General features: G+C 40.3%; 1 protein-coding gene across 1 annotated transcript in view; it reads left to right on the plus strand.

Annotated features, from left to right (window-relative positions):
* The first annotated feature begins 1,746 nt into the window (after window positions 1–1,746).
* Tlk1 (tousled like kinase 1) overlaps window positions 1,747–14,451 on the plus strand; it is a 128,029-nt gene continuing 115,324 nt past the window's right edge. The window contains exon 1 of the mRNA XM_035447164.1: window positions 1,747–1,978. Within this exon, the coding sequence (XP_035303055.1) occupies window positions 1,873–1,978 (106 nt within the window). The 5' untranslated portion in view covers window positions 1,747–1,872. The remainder of the gene's footprint in view (window positions 1,979–14,451) is intronic.

The following is a 14,451-nucleotide window of genomic DNA, read 5'->3' on the forward strand; positions in this document are numbered from 1 at the left end:
TAGCTGAGACTAAAAGGCACAATCTTGTACTTTCCTGTAATTTAGGAAGTTTTCCATGAGGGTTTCCATGAGTCTAGCCTGGCTACATAGCAAGTTGAAGCCGGTAAGGACTCTATATAGGCAGACTCTGTTTCAAAACTTGAACAGATAAAGATGTAACTGTGTAGCTATGGAAAGCAAAGGATTGTTCACAACCAAAGACAGTTCCTAAGATTCTGATATAAGCAGATTAAATAGTGGTCCCACATACAGAGATAGAGGAAAAGAAAAAATAGTGTTGAGTCTCAGATATAGCAGTCAGTAGAGGGACCAAGAGTAGTGGATGAGAAACAGATGGATATTTGAGGTTGGATCCTGCATAGAGGTTTGGGTTAGAGACAGACATGGTGAACTAATTGCTGAGAGGTATATTCAAACCTAAGTGTAGTTCTCATTATTGGTCCCACTTGTTTGGTTGTTTGTTTTGTGTGTGTGACACTGGGGATTGAACCCAGAACATCACACATGCTAGGATCTACCACTGAACTGTATCCTGAACCCTCTTTTTCACTTTTGACTTTGACACAAGGTCTTACTAAGTTGGCATTCTGGCTTCGAATTCATTTTGTCACCCAGGCAGGCCTTGAACTTGTGGCTCTCCTTCCCTGACATCTGGAGGAGTGGGGTTCCCATGCCTGGGCCACTAGACCCAGCTTTGGTAGTCCATTTTCAAAGTCTCTCAGGAGATTCAAACATGCAGCAGAGGTTGAGAAACAAGATCCTAGGGAGTGAAATAGTGTCATTACTTAAGAGACTCAGAAAGGGGTGTGGGGGGGGCACTGTGAGAGCCAATTCACACTTTAAGTTTTAATTACTATGCCTTAGAGATCCATGAAAGAAAAATGCCTCTGGAATCTGCAAGCCCCTTGCCCAAGGACAGATAGTTCCTAAAATGCTGGAGGCTATTGTTTATGGGAGATAACAAGTCTTGTCTTTTTGTTTTGTTTTTGTTTTTGTTTTTTCCACTCCCCTAAACAAGTTTGTTTGACCCATATACACCAGTACCTAGGCAGGAAGTATGTCAGGATACATGCTTGCCCCAGACTGGACCTACTTAAGCCCTTGGCAAACTTGATTCTGGGCCATTTCCTAGGAACTTGGGTATGGACCTGGCCAGAACCCATCCACCTGGCCAGTATTTAATTAAAGTTTGCTTCAAATTTGGTTTTAAATTGTGGTAGTGATATTATTCTTGATTGGTGGGATTAACATTTTCTGGAGGCCCTAGTGAAATTCAGACTACCCTGTTGTGCCCAAATTCTGAATCCCCAAATTACCAAGAGGCCCATTTCGATGCAAAAGCAGTGAGTCTTTTATTGCAGTTGTTTAACAAGCTAATCCCATGTTAGCTCGGGACTTTCATCCATCCACCATGGCGGATGGCGGGGGGGGGGGGGGGGAAGGGGGGAAGCCACTGAGAAGCCACCAGATAGAGATCTTATAGGGCAGCGTAAGGGGAGTGTCTAGGGGTACGCACAGGCTCGGGATTGGTGTGCCTCCAGGCTTGGAGGACTTGCCCTGTGTTGATTGGCCAACTGGTTGTTATGGCACATAGGCCCTCCCAGGATGGTTGCTATGCTCTGCACGTCATTGCTGTGCATTTGTTCATAAAGCACACCCAGAGCCGTAAAGCATAGCGCCACCAGCTAACTTCTGATTGGTTCCTTGCCACGAAGCAGATATCTGACCTCCTAGCGACCTAGGCAAGGTCAGGCAAGCACATGTTAGGCTGTTATAGCTGCCAAAATGGGGAGCTGATCCCTTCACCCACCCAATTTTTAAAGCTGGACTTTCGCCCCAGAACTTGGAGACTGAGGGGTCATTTCAGGAGGCATGTGCCTTGAAACATTTGAAGGCCCTGAGGCTGCTTTCAGTTCCTGGACTACGGGAGTGTACCGCCATGCTGAGATTTGCAGCATGCATCTACAGAGGCCTCCTGGTGAGTCACAGTCTGGTTCTCTTCTGTGGGATCCTTATCTGGGACGTGGAGAGGGTTCAACAGTACTCCAATATTCTCTCAACTGGGGCATATAGCCTGACATCACCTGCCCATCTGGTTGTGGTTCTGGTTGGAAAGTTTGATTTGTTTCCCTCAAAAAGTTTTGTTTATGGCCGGGTGGTGGTGGTGCATGCCTTTAGTCCCAGCACTCAGGAAGCAGAGGCAGGCGGATCTCTGTGAGTTCAAGACCAGCCTGGTCTACAAGAGCTAGTTCCAGGACAGCCTCCAAAGCCACAGAGAAACCCTGTCTTGAAAAGAAAAGAAAGTTTTGTTTATATATTTCTAGAGAAAGTTGTGTTTGCTTGTTTTGTTGCATTGTTTGTCTGTTGGAAAGTTTTATCTGTGTCTACTGATGTGTCCATAAGTTTTGTTGCAAGCATGGAGCTGTCAGATAGTTTTGCTGTTTCTGATTCTGACAGCAACCAGTCACCACCACTGCTATGACCAAATTTATAGCTAGAGCTCAGAATTTATCTCTGAGCTCTCTGGTCACTGGATTCAGGTTAGTAGGAGTTTAGCTGTTTTTTGGGTGTGGATAACATTAAAGTTGTTTTATGCTCTAGGGTTGGATTATGACTCTCCCTTGCCTAGACACAGGCATATTTAAAAGTTTCCTCTATTTCCTGAGCCACCTGACACAGTGACAGGAAAAAAAAAACATTACAGCCAAAAAATTAGACCTAATTTATGTGAACATTCTGTACCTTGAGATTTATAAGATTTTTTCTTTTTTTTGGAATATGGTTAAAAATCTGTAAAATCTGAAAAATAAAAAATGTTAAAACTAGTAACACTGGGAGTTGATATTTAAAAATATATGCATAGATAATTTTAAAGGAACAATATGGCATAATTCCATTTTGGATTGCCACCATCTTTAAGCAGCCACAAGTCTGTCAGCCATCTTTGCTACAGTTGGAGAAGACAGATATTGTCATGTGACTTTGCTGCCATCAAGATTAAAGGTGACCACATAAAGTGGGCGTACCAAGGAAGCAACTACAGATCCCAAGATATTTTGGATTAGGATAGATTTTTGTATGATAACTCCTGTCCTGAAAAAAGATTTATGAAAGGTAGGATTTAAAAATAATGCTTGTTTAATAAGGTATTAAAGCTGTACCTCCATGCCTTTATATACAAGAATATACCTTGCTCTGGCAGCTAAACTTTGTAATTTAAGAGTCACCCAGGTGCCAGGTAGTGTGGCACACGCCTTTAACCCCAGATCTCTGTGAGTTCGAGACCAGGTTGGTCTACAAGAGCTAGTTCCAGGACAGCCTCCAAAGTCACAGAGAAACACTGTCTTGAAAAACCAAAAGAAAAAAAGAGTCACCCAGGTGACAATGGTTTTAAAGACATGAAAGGATCATGGGGGATCAGCTGCAGCTCATTTAAAAATGTATAATTAGTCGGGCATTGGTGGCACACTCTTTTAATCCCAGCACTCGGAAGGCAGAGGCAGGTGGATATCTGTGAGTTCGAGGCCAGCCTGGTCTCCAGAGCGAGTGCCAGGATAGCTACACAGAGAAACCCTGTCTCAAAAAACCAAAGAAAAAAATGTATAATTAAATACAGGTTAGTAGTCATCTATAATAATCAAACTTGGAGTATTGTTAGGTCTGTTTTCAAGGTTAAGACTAGTTTTGTTTAGCTCAGATATATTTACTAGATAATGGTCCTCAAACTTGTCAGAGATCTGATGGATATGGCAATTATAATGTTTAATGGAAAAAGCTTACTATCTGTGACCCCAAGATGACAGGGCACCACAATGTCTCTACCTGGATTGTGGTAACACTAACCACAGGGCAAGACTGCCCACAATGCATCACCTACTGCCAGGACTGGACCTAAACTGTGGACAAGCAGGACACTTAGGAGTTGATTGCCCCACTTTGCCTAGACAAAGTAAGGTCAGTCTCTCCAATGTTCCTCCTCCAAAGGAAAGTTTCTCACCTTCTGGGCCTGGCAGCCGAACACTAATGCTGTCCTGGTACCTCTGCCCTCAATGCTTTGGAGACCACAGGAGCCTGGGATGACCGTTTACATAATGGACTAGTCTCTGTCTTTTTTTTTTTTTTTTTCCTGTCTTTTGTTTTTTTGAGACAGGATTTCTCTGTGCAGCCTTGGCTGTCCTGGAACTCACTCTGTAGACCAGGCTGGCTTCAAATTCAGAGATTTGCCTGCCTCTGCCTCTAGAGTGCTGGGACTAAAGGTGTGAGCCACCACCTCCCAGCCAGTCTCTGTCATTTTAATTTATACACAGGCCATTTGATTTGGATTATGCTTCAAGTGGTAATTTATCTTTCTCAGATCTCTGATGGTATTGATGACTAGGCTATAACTTTGTCAGTTTAGCAACAGCAGGCCACCAGGTTTGTCCCCAAGGCTGCTACCACCTTGTTAACTCATTTCAGATGTTAAAATTAAGCCTTGCTTTTTCTAGAGTTACTAGGCATCCTGTTGAGAAAAAGGTAGACAAGTTTGCCTTGCTAACAGGCTTCTTACTAAAAGATAAATGGGTTTCAGATATAACTTTCCACTAAAGGGACTATTCTCAGTAGTAATTATTTGTGTCTCTGGTAAATTATTAAATGGAAAGAAAGAGTATTAAGTCTATGCACGTTTTGAGCTTCTAAGATATATAAAGTTCTGAGGATGTGAAAGCTTAAATTCTGAGGGTCTCAGAAAGTGATTTATGATGTAAATGCAAGTTTCAAAAGAATAGATAAATGATTTAAGGTATGAAAAATGTTTCAGATTTCTTTCCCCTTCTATGGTATTGTTATAGTAGGATTCCAAAAGTTTAGTGTTTAACATTAATAGAATTATGATAAGCTGGTAGAGCAGTGACTACTTACTCTTTAGTCACAAGTTCAAGATTTTAAATTTGCTTTGGCTGTCTGTCTTTAAAATATAGACTTAAAGGTGCTTCTCATCAGGCCAAAGACATGTCTGTCCAATCTATATCTGACTCTCTGGATAGGGAAAAAATGTTCATGTTTTTTATCCCAAAGCTGTACCTTTTGTTAGGACTCAAAGATGTGAATCTACACCAGCAATTTTACAAAAACCTGTTACCTGAATTTTCTTAATGTGAATTTCAGTACAGATTGTTAATTCTAATATTTTTAAAACTTTTATGTCTTTTTGTAAACTAAAAAAATCCATGTAAGCCTCAGAGAATTAAGGGAATCATAAGACTTGGATCCATCTTTCACAGGTCGAAAGGATTCTAGATAAGTACAAGCCTAAGTTTCCCCCCTGTCTATTCCTGAGGATGGGATCTTTCTGTCTCTCTGTCTCTCTCTCTCTCTCTGTCTCTCTGTCTCTGTCTCTGTCTCTCTCTCTCTCTCTCTCTCTCTCTCTCTCTCTCTCTGTCTCTCTCTCTCCTGGTCTTGGGGCTCCTCCCCTCCCTCAACTACTTGGATTAATGGATCTGAAAATTCCAAATGTAAGATTTTTCCTTTAAGTTAGTAAATTTTAACTCCTGTCCCTAGTCTACATCTGTCTCAGCAGATTTCTACTTGGCTGACAGACACATCTAAGCATCAGCTGCTGACTATAACCTGCCTCAAAGGATTGTGAGCCCTGGACTTGCTGAAAGCTGATGTAGACCATTCCAGCCTATTTGGCTCTGTCTCTTCAGCTGGGTCAGTGAACCAGATGCTCTTGATGAGTGCCCCATTGCCTTAATCCCCTCCTTGCTTTCTGGGCCCTGATAATTCCTAATTTCAGCAGGAAGTAGTTACAGAAAAAGAGTAAGTACATAGCCTTGTCTCCTAACAGGCTGGAATGTTATATCAAAAGGAAACTCTCTGACACAGTCTGAAAATAGCTACCTATTGTGCCTATTGGCATACCAGGAAACCAAATACATCCAGATCTATAAACAGGTAGATTCATTAGCTTAAATAGTTCTATAGAGATATGATAGGGCACTCAACCTTCTCTATGTAAAACAGAGAGGTTATCGTATAGCTTTAAGAGAAAATTGTTGTTTCTACCAAACTACTCATAAATCATTAGAAGTAATCTGCTGTACTAAAAAACAAATCATTGCAAAAAAAGGGGGGGGGGCCTGAGATGAAGTAAGTAACTGGTCCCTGTTCTCATTTCCAGGTTCCTTCTAGATAATAGCTCTGTCAGCCATCACAGGGCCTTTGGTCCTTCTGCTTCTGCTAATTGTCATGGGCTCTTACACATTGATGCCTTACCTAAATGATAATTTCTATCTGGGTACCATTAAACTGATGGTTATTAGATCCCAACATAAATAGGTACCCACCCCAGAGTCAAGGATTTGACTCAGGATACAACTCAAGAGGGGGAATGTGAGAGTTAACATTATATTTTAAGTTTTAATTACTATGCCTTAAAGATCCATGAAACAAAAATGCCTCTGATCTACAAGCCCCCTGTCTAAGGGCAGATAGTTTGTGGAATGCTGGAAGCTATTGTTTATGGGCAATAAGAAGCCACATGCTTTTCATTCCCCTAAACCAGTTTGTCTGACCCATCTGCACCAGATCATAGGCAGGAAATATGTCAGGATATATGCTTGCCCCTGGTTGGACCTGATGGGAAATGCAAGGAATTATGGGTTTTCCTTCTTAAGCTCTTGCCATGCTTGATTCTGGGTCATTTCCCAGGAACCTGGGTATGAACCTGGCCAAAGCCCATCTACCTGGCCAGTATTTAAGTAAAGTTTACTCTTAATTTGGCTTTGAACTGTGGTAGTGGTCTTATTCTCCATCGGTGGGATGAACAGTGTCTGGCAAGAGGACTGACCAGGAACAATTGATCAGGTGTGAAGACCATAGAACACTATGTTCCAGAGGCCAAAGGCAGGCAGTGGTCTTAAAATCCAGCAACCACCACAGTACTCCCAGGAGGACATGTAAGTTGAGGGCTGAGTTAACTTTTAACTAAGCATGACAATGTGTGTTAGAAAAAGCCCCAGAGGGGGCTTTTCTAGTCTTTCCTCCCTGTGTATCTATGCATTCCACAAAATTGGGAGTCAAGATATTTTACAAATCAAAAAAAATTTTAAATAATAAAGGTAACATAATACTACCAAAGTTGTATTTAAAATTCACTTCTTAAAAAAAAGAAAAAAGAAAAAACCAAGAACAAAAAAACAAAAACAAAAAAGAAACCATAGAAGCTGGGTGTGGTACACACCTTTAATCCCAGGATTTGGGAGGCAGAAGCAACTGATTTCTATGAGTTTGAGGCCAGTCTAGTCTACATAGTGAGTTCTTGGCCAGCCAGGGCCACATAGTGAGACTCTACCTTAAAAGAGAGACAGATGGAAAACAAAAATCCAAAGAATAAGCCATTAGTACAGGATATCTGAGCAATTAAAATCAGAGAAAAATACTCATAATTCTATGAGTATTATTATTTATTTTTATTTAGTGAATTTCCACTCTGTTGCCCACTCTGTGCTGAGGATATGAAAATAAATTCAACCAAAGTCTCCATCCTCAAAGGACTCAGGGCCAAATAGAGGAAGTGGATATATAAAAAAACAATTATAAAATAAAGTGGTAAGCGGTGTAAGAATTACAGGCAGCTTTTAGTGCTGCCTGAGGAAACATTTAATAACGCATGGTAAGTGTTAATATGAGATGCACCATGCACCTTGGCAAAGAGGAAAATTGCTCATGCTTTAATGTGAGTGATAAAAACAAGATGGAAAATTGGTGGGTTATACTATGAAAAAATTCCCAGCCAGGCATAGTGGCATACGACTTTAATCCCAGCCCTCAGCAGGCAGAGGCAAGCAGATCTCTTTGAGTTCGAGGGCAGATTGATCTACAGAGTGAGTTCCAGGACAGCTACACAAATCAATCAATCAAGCAGTCAGTCAATCAATCAATAAATAAGATTCCCAGGAGATTTCCAAGGCAAAGAAGACTTGGAATGAATTTTGGATAATGGGTCAGCCAAGGAAGGGAGCTGGGAGACAGAAGCCAGGGAGGGAAGTGAAATCACACCTAACCTGTTTGGCAGCTATGGTGTCTCTGGTGTGGTTGGAGTCTGGGATTTCTAGGAGCCAAAGGTAAAACTGGAAAGACAAGCAAGTGAGGATAAGATAAAGAAGATAAGGGGAAATCACACAGTGCTGAAGTGTTTGAACTTTAGCCTGTCATTTCGGAGTAGCCACGGAAGAATTTTAAAGTGGAAAAGCAGGCTCAGATGAGTCTCTAACCATAGCAGCTGCACTGAAAGGGCTGAAGACTAGCTAGAAAGCTGTTGCAATAATCTAAGAGGGAGATAATAAAAGCTTGGACTGAGGCAATGGGGTGGATAGGTGGGAGGGGTTAAATTCAAAAGGCTCTTTAGTAGGCGGTGTGACTGTGAAGACCAGTGAGGCAATGAGGCGTGGGGAGGAGAACGAGGCGGGAGGGTAACAGCCCTGGCTGACTTCCAGACCTCTGGTTTGGGTCACTGGGTTCTTCATTCCTACTTCTGGCCATGTGATGGCTAATATTGGTTGTCAATTTAACGACATCTGGAATAAACTAAAATCTAAATTGCCGGGCACCCCAAGAGAGGGATCCGCCCCACCCCCTCCCCACCTGCCTGCCTGCCTTGTCTTTCTTTCGAAAGGGGTCTGTGTAGCCCAGGCTGTCCTGGAACTCTGTACTCCTAAGGAATTTTCTTAATCAGATTTTTGAAGCAGGATGACTCACCCTAAATCTAGGACACACCTTCTGGTGTCAGACCTTACTAAAGGACCCGGAAGAAGGAAGCTTTCTTTCTTGCCTGCTAGCCCTTACTCTCGCTGGCCAGTTCTTCTCTCCTGTTGCTATGACTAGTTATAAACCAAACTTCAGGGTTCCAGTGTAGACTGAGGACCAGGAGTTTTCCAGGAACCCTCTAGGACTCCAGCATCAGATTGGTACCACAGAGACACTCAGCCTCAGGGACTGAACAACTACCAGATTTTTCTGTTTTTCAGATTTTTCTTTTCTGTACGGTATTCCTTTGTATGAATCTGCTGGCAGCAGAGTGGGGGGGGGATGCTTAGAGTGCTGCTTATGAATGTTCTTGTATACATCTTTAGAATAACATACGTATTTCTGTTCAGTGTTTACCAAGAAATAGGATTAATGGGTCACAGAAATGTTTATGTTTGGCTTTGGCCAGTACACCCATTTTCCAGAGCCCCCATCTCCACTTCCACCAACATATGAGAGCTGCCCAGGCTCCAAAAAACAGACAGTTCACCTTTTTCATTTTAAGCTTTTCAGTGAGTCATAATCATATTTGGCCTTCATTTTCATTTTTCTGTTAACTAAAGCTGGTAATATCTTTATACTTTCTTTGACTATTTGATGATTGTTTTTAATGAAGTAACCAAGTTTCTGTCCATTTTTCTACTTATATTGTTTATTTTTTTTTCTTTTTTGATTTGTAGATTTGTTTTTTTATTTCCTGAATAAAAGTCCTTTGTCCGATATATGACTTGCAGATATCTGTTTCTGCTCTTCCCTTTCACAAGCTTGAAGTGACTCTTTTACTGATCAGTGATGCTTTGTTTTATATGATTCAAATTGTTCCCTTTGATTTGCCTAGCCAGTGCTTGGTTTACTAAATCTTTGCCTAGACCAGGTATGGTTACCCACACTTGTAATCCCAGCACTTGAGAGACTAAGGCAGGAAGATTGCCTGGAATTCAAAACTAGCCTGGTCTACAGATTATGTTTTAGGTCAGCCAGGACTATAATTTGATAGCCTGTCTAAAAAGCAAAGCAAAACAACAACAAAAAAAACCACATTAAAAAAAAGTCTTTGCTTAACTTAGTCATGGCCATGAAAATATTTCTACTATATTTTCTTTTAAAAACTTTATATTTATTATTTTATTTTATTTTTTTAGACCGGGTATCTCTATGTAGCCCTGGCTGTCCTGGAACTTACTATGTAGACCAGACTGGTCTTGAACTCATATTTTAACATTTAGAAATGCCCCAATCTATCTGGATTGTATGTTTCCATGTAGCTATCCATCGCACACAGCCTTCTTATTGAAATGATTATTCTCTTCCCCCATCCATACATTGTGCCACATATTAATATTTTAAGTTTTCCAATTCATCAAATAAAACATGGTTTTTGGTTTCCCCTTTCTTTGGTTCTTTGGGCACTATGAATCAAGGTAGAATAGGTTATACCACAAGGACAAATAAGGGACAAAAATATCAGAGGCTGGATGCAATATAGGTTTATTTATGCATATGCAAAGTCAGGGCAAGTGTGCTGTATTGCAGCAGGAAATGCCGTGTATGAAGTGATGGAGAGGTCCTGGCCACTTTCATCTTTGTACCTATTGGTGTGTGAGCTTTCCTGCTAGCAGAAGATGATGATGATGGTTCTTGACCAGAGGAACACAGCATCATTCTCTCATGTTCAGTTGTCTATATCTCGTAGCAGGCCCTTCACTCACTGGAAGAAAGCACGATTTCCCATTTGGGAAACGAGACACACAGACACTGGTTCTACCACACTCTCACGATAAGCTAATGGTAGTTTCCATTTTGTGAATTGTGTCGATTGCCATATGTCTTGTGTGTGTGTGTGTGTGTGTGTGATGTTTAGAAATGAACATCACTTTTCAAGATTTCTTGCTTCAAATTCTCTTTTAATGTAATGGTGCTATCTTTTAACTTGTTGCAAGCTTGGTTACTTATTACGTTTTTACCTATTACCCTCTTTGCAGTGTTTCTGTGTTGTTTTATTTGGATGCACTTTTTTTTTTTATAAGCAGCAAAGTATTGGATTTAATTTTTAACACAGTCTGAGAGGCTTTTTCTATTAATAGGGAATCTAAATTTAATAACTAAATTTATCATGCTTAGTCTCACTGCTGCCGGTTTTGTCACTGTTTTCTTGTGTGCCTGCTGTTTCTTTTCACATTTGTCGCTTGTTCTACAAGCTTTGGTTTCGTTTGCTCTTATCTTCTAGTGTGATTTTGGAAGGTGGACTTTCCTCTGATTCTGCTAGCAGGTTCCTAAGAGCTTTTTATAAATACTTTCTTTCTCTGTGTAATCATACCCATAAAAAACGAAAACAAAAACAAACAAACAAAAAAAACCAATGGACTTCTGCCCCCTTGTAGAAGAGGAAACATCATGTTTTGCTTTGTTTTGTGTTTTGCTTCCCCCACTAGCTTCTCTTAACCCTTCTTTATTAATTAATCTGGGGTGGCAAATACAAACAAACAAGCAAAAGAACCACAGCATTTTTCCCCTTCATAATTGCTGTTCTGGTAAAACGTTTGTAAAATACTGAAAATTATAAAAGTCAGCAACAGAAACCTCCTATCATTGTGCCACATATAAAAACAACTCTGTTGAATATATTTCCTTTCAGTCTCTTTATTGTGCACATGTTATAGATGAAGACCATGATGGGGGATGGATATATATAATATATATATATATATATATATATATAGAGAGAGAGAGAGAGAGAGAGAGAGAGTGGCTCAGTAATTAAGAACACTTGCTCGTTTTGCAGGGGACCCAGGTTCTATTTCCAGAACTTGCATGGTGGTTTATAACTACCGGTCATTTCAGTTTCAAGGGATACAATGCCTTCTTATGACCTCCCTGGGCACCAGGCATGCATGTGGTGTGTACAGACATGTAGCAAAGCTTTCATACATATAAATAAGCTGAAAAAATTTAAAGACTATGATAGACAGATAAATAGATGATACATAACACCCCCCTCCTCCCCAAGACACACATGCAGAGAGTCTTATTTGCTGTGTTGCCCAGGCTAGTCTTTAAACTCCTGGGATCTAGTAATTTTCAAAAAAAGATAATTTTTAAAAATATTTTTAAAACAGGGTCTCACCATGTAGCTCTGGGTGCTCTGGAACTTTTTATGTGGACCAAGCTGGCTTCAAGCTCATAGAGCTCTGCCTGCCTTTGCCTCCCTAGCACTAAGATTAAAGGTGTATACTACTATGCCCAGTTTTTAAAAAGAAGTTTTTGGGGTTTTTTTTTTGTTTGTTTATTGGTTTTTTGTTTTTTCGAGACAGGGTTTCTCTGTGTAGCTTTGGAGCCTATCCTGGCACTCCTCTGGAGACCAGGCTGGCCTCGAACTCACAGAGATCTGTCTGCTTCTGCCTCCCGAGTGCTGGGATTAAAGGTGTGCGCCACCAACGCCTGGCTTAAAAAGAAGTCTTGATCCATATTGCTAAATTGCTCCAAAAAAATATCACCCCCCCCATTAAAAATACAATCTAGGGGCCTGACTCATCAGTTGAGAATTCTGGCTTTTCTTCTAGGGGACCTGGGATTGATTCTCAGTACCCACATAGTGACTCACAACCACCTGTATCTGTAGTTCAGGGGTCCTGACATCCTCTTTTGGCTTCTGAAGGTACCAGGCACATAGTGGTGCACAGACATTCATGTAGGCAAAACACCCATATACAAACACAAATTAAAATACAGAATAAACATAATCCCGATATAACTATGGTTAGCATTTATATTTATACTAATTGCATATATCATAAATACTATATTATACTACTACATTATGATCATGTTGTTAGCATTTTAGGCTTAACACCATCAAATTACCTCTCATTATTAGTGTTTTTATTAACTCAGTCTCCAACTAATATGTCTTAGACATCCCCATCAACTCTTTCCAACTCCAATCTTCCAAATCATAAGTTCCTTTTATGATTCAGTAAGTAATGATGTTATGATTCATCAAATTATGTCAAACCCATGGGAGAATGTTCCTGATATGCTTTTTTGATCACCAATAAAACTAATGCTTTATTTAACTTAATTAGAAGGTTTCTTCTCTGTATTTTGAGTAGTTAAGTGACTTAGTTTCATGAAGGAACACTGCATCTTACCACTTGTGTCCTTGTCCTCTCCGGTCTACCTTATTTTTATTGTACAGATAGAGGAGAAGGCAATAGATATTTTAAAGATACTTTTCTAGGGGAGATTTTAAAGTGTGGTAAGGCCTCTGGATAAAGTTTTTTAAAAAAGTAAGAAAAAACTACAAAGATTGAAGATTTCAAGGCTACATAAAACCAAAGAATGTAATGAAAAATAGGACATTCAGTCAGTGAATGGGATAGACCCAGACTCCAGTGGGTAAGTGAGAGTGTTGGATTTGGAAAAAGAAATAATCTAGATTGCACTGATATAGATGAAGGCCCAGCTGAAATGGTTCCTCATTTAGGAAGCTTCAAGTATGGGCCTCTTAATTCTCCCATCCACCTATCAGAATATCACATCTGGTATCATGTGACCCATCTCTACATTCCCATGGCACTAGGCAAAATACTTTGCCCTTGGCAGGTGCTCAACAAATATTTCCTACAAGAATTTATTAGTCTATAACTGTTTGCAAGCCTGATGGATATACAGGGTGTAAGTCATTGCAAACAACTGCATTCAGCAAGTGCCCAAAGTGGATACCAGCTCAGTAGATAAACATTAACTTGAGGATTCTGACATTGTGGCAGTTTTAGGAAATTCATTGTGTGTTTATTATTTTTTAAGACATTGTTTTTTCTCTCCTCCCCACAAGAAAGCACCATTCATTTCCTTTCATATTAATAAGATGGTTGTTTTAATACTTCTTTCCATTTTGTTATTGAGTAATTGTAACAACAGATTTGTTTCCTGGGTGTGGAGGAGAAAGCTTACAACCATGGTGTCAGGTTATCTTTTATAATTCTTTCTCTTAAATCTACCAACAGATGAATTTTCAAAACTGAACTTATACTTCCAACCTGCACCACATCCAAGGACAAAATATTGCTTGCAGCACGAGCATTTACTGAGAGAAAGAGGAGGAGGATCAAGGGGGAGGGGGAATCCTCAATAATATTTGACATTCCTGCATTAATCCAGAGTTTCTAAATATATCTATGGATAAATGTGTGTCCTACTTTGGTTTCTGTTGCTGTGGTGAACACCATGACCAAATGCAACCTGGAAAGGCAAAGAGTTTATTACCTCTTAGAAGTTAGAGTAGGAGCTCAAGGCAGAAACTTGGAGGCAAGAACTAAAGCAGAGACCATGGAGGAATACTGCTTACTGGTTTGCTCTCTTAGGTTGCTTAGCTACCTTTCTTATACACCCCAGGACCCTCAGACCATGGATAGAACTGTCAATAGTAGGCTGGATCCTCCCACCCACATTCACCAGCAATTAAGAAAATGACCCCCACAGACATGCCCATGGGTCAATCTGATGGAGGCAATTCTTCACCTGGGATTCCCTCTTCTCACATATGTCTAGGTCTGTGTCAAGTATGCAAAAACTAACTATAACAATATGTTTCTTGTTATTTTTGCTATATAATAAGACAGATTTGTTAAAGCAGTCACTATGGTATACACCTGTTATCTC

The sequence above is a fragment of the Cricetulus griseus genome, chromosome 6 (genome assembly GCF_003668045.3).
Source record: "Cricetulus griseus strain 17A/GY chromosome 6, alternate assembly CriGri-PICRH-1.0, whole genome shotgun sequence".
Taxonomy (NCBI): domain Eukaryota; kingdom Metazoa; phylum Chordata; class Mammalia; order Rodentia; family Cricetidae; genus Cricetulus; species Cricetulus griseus.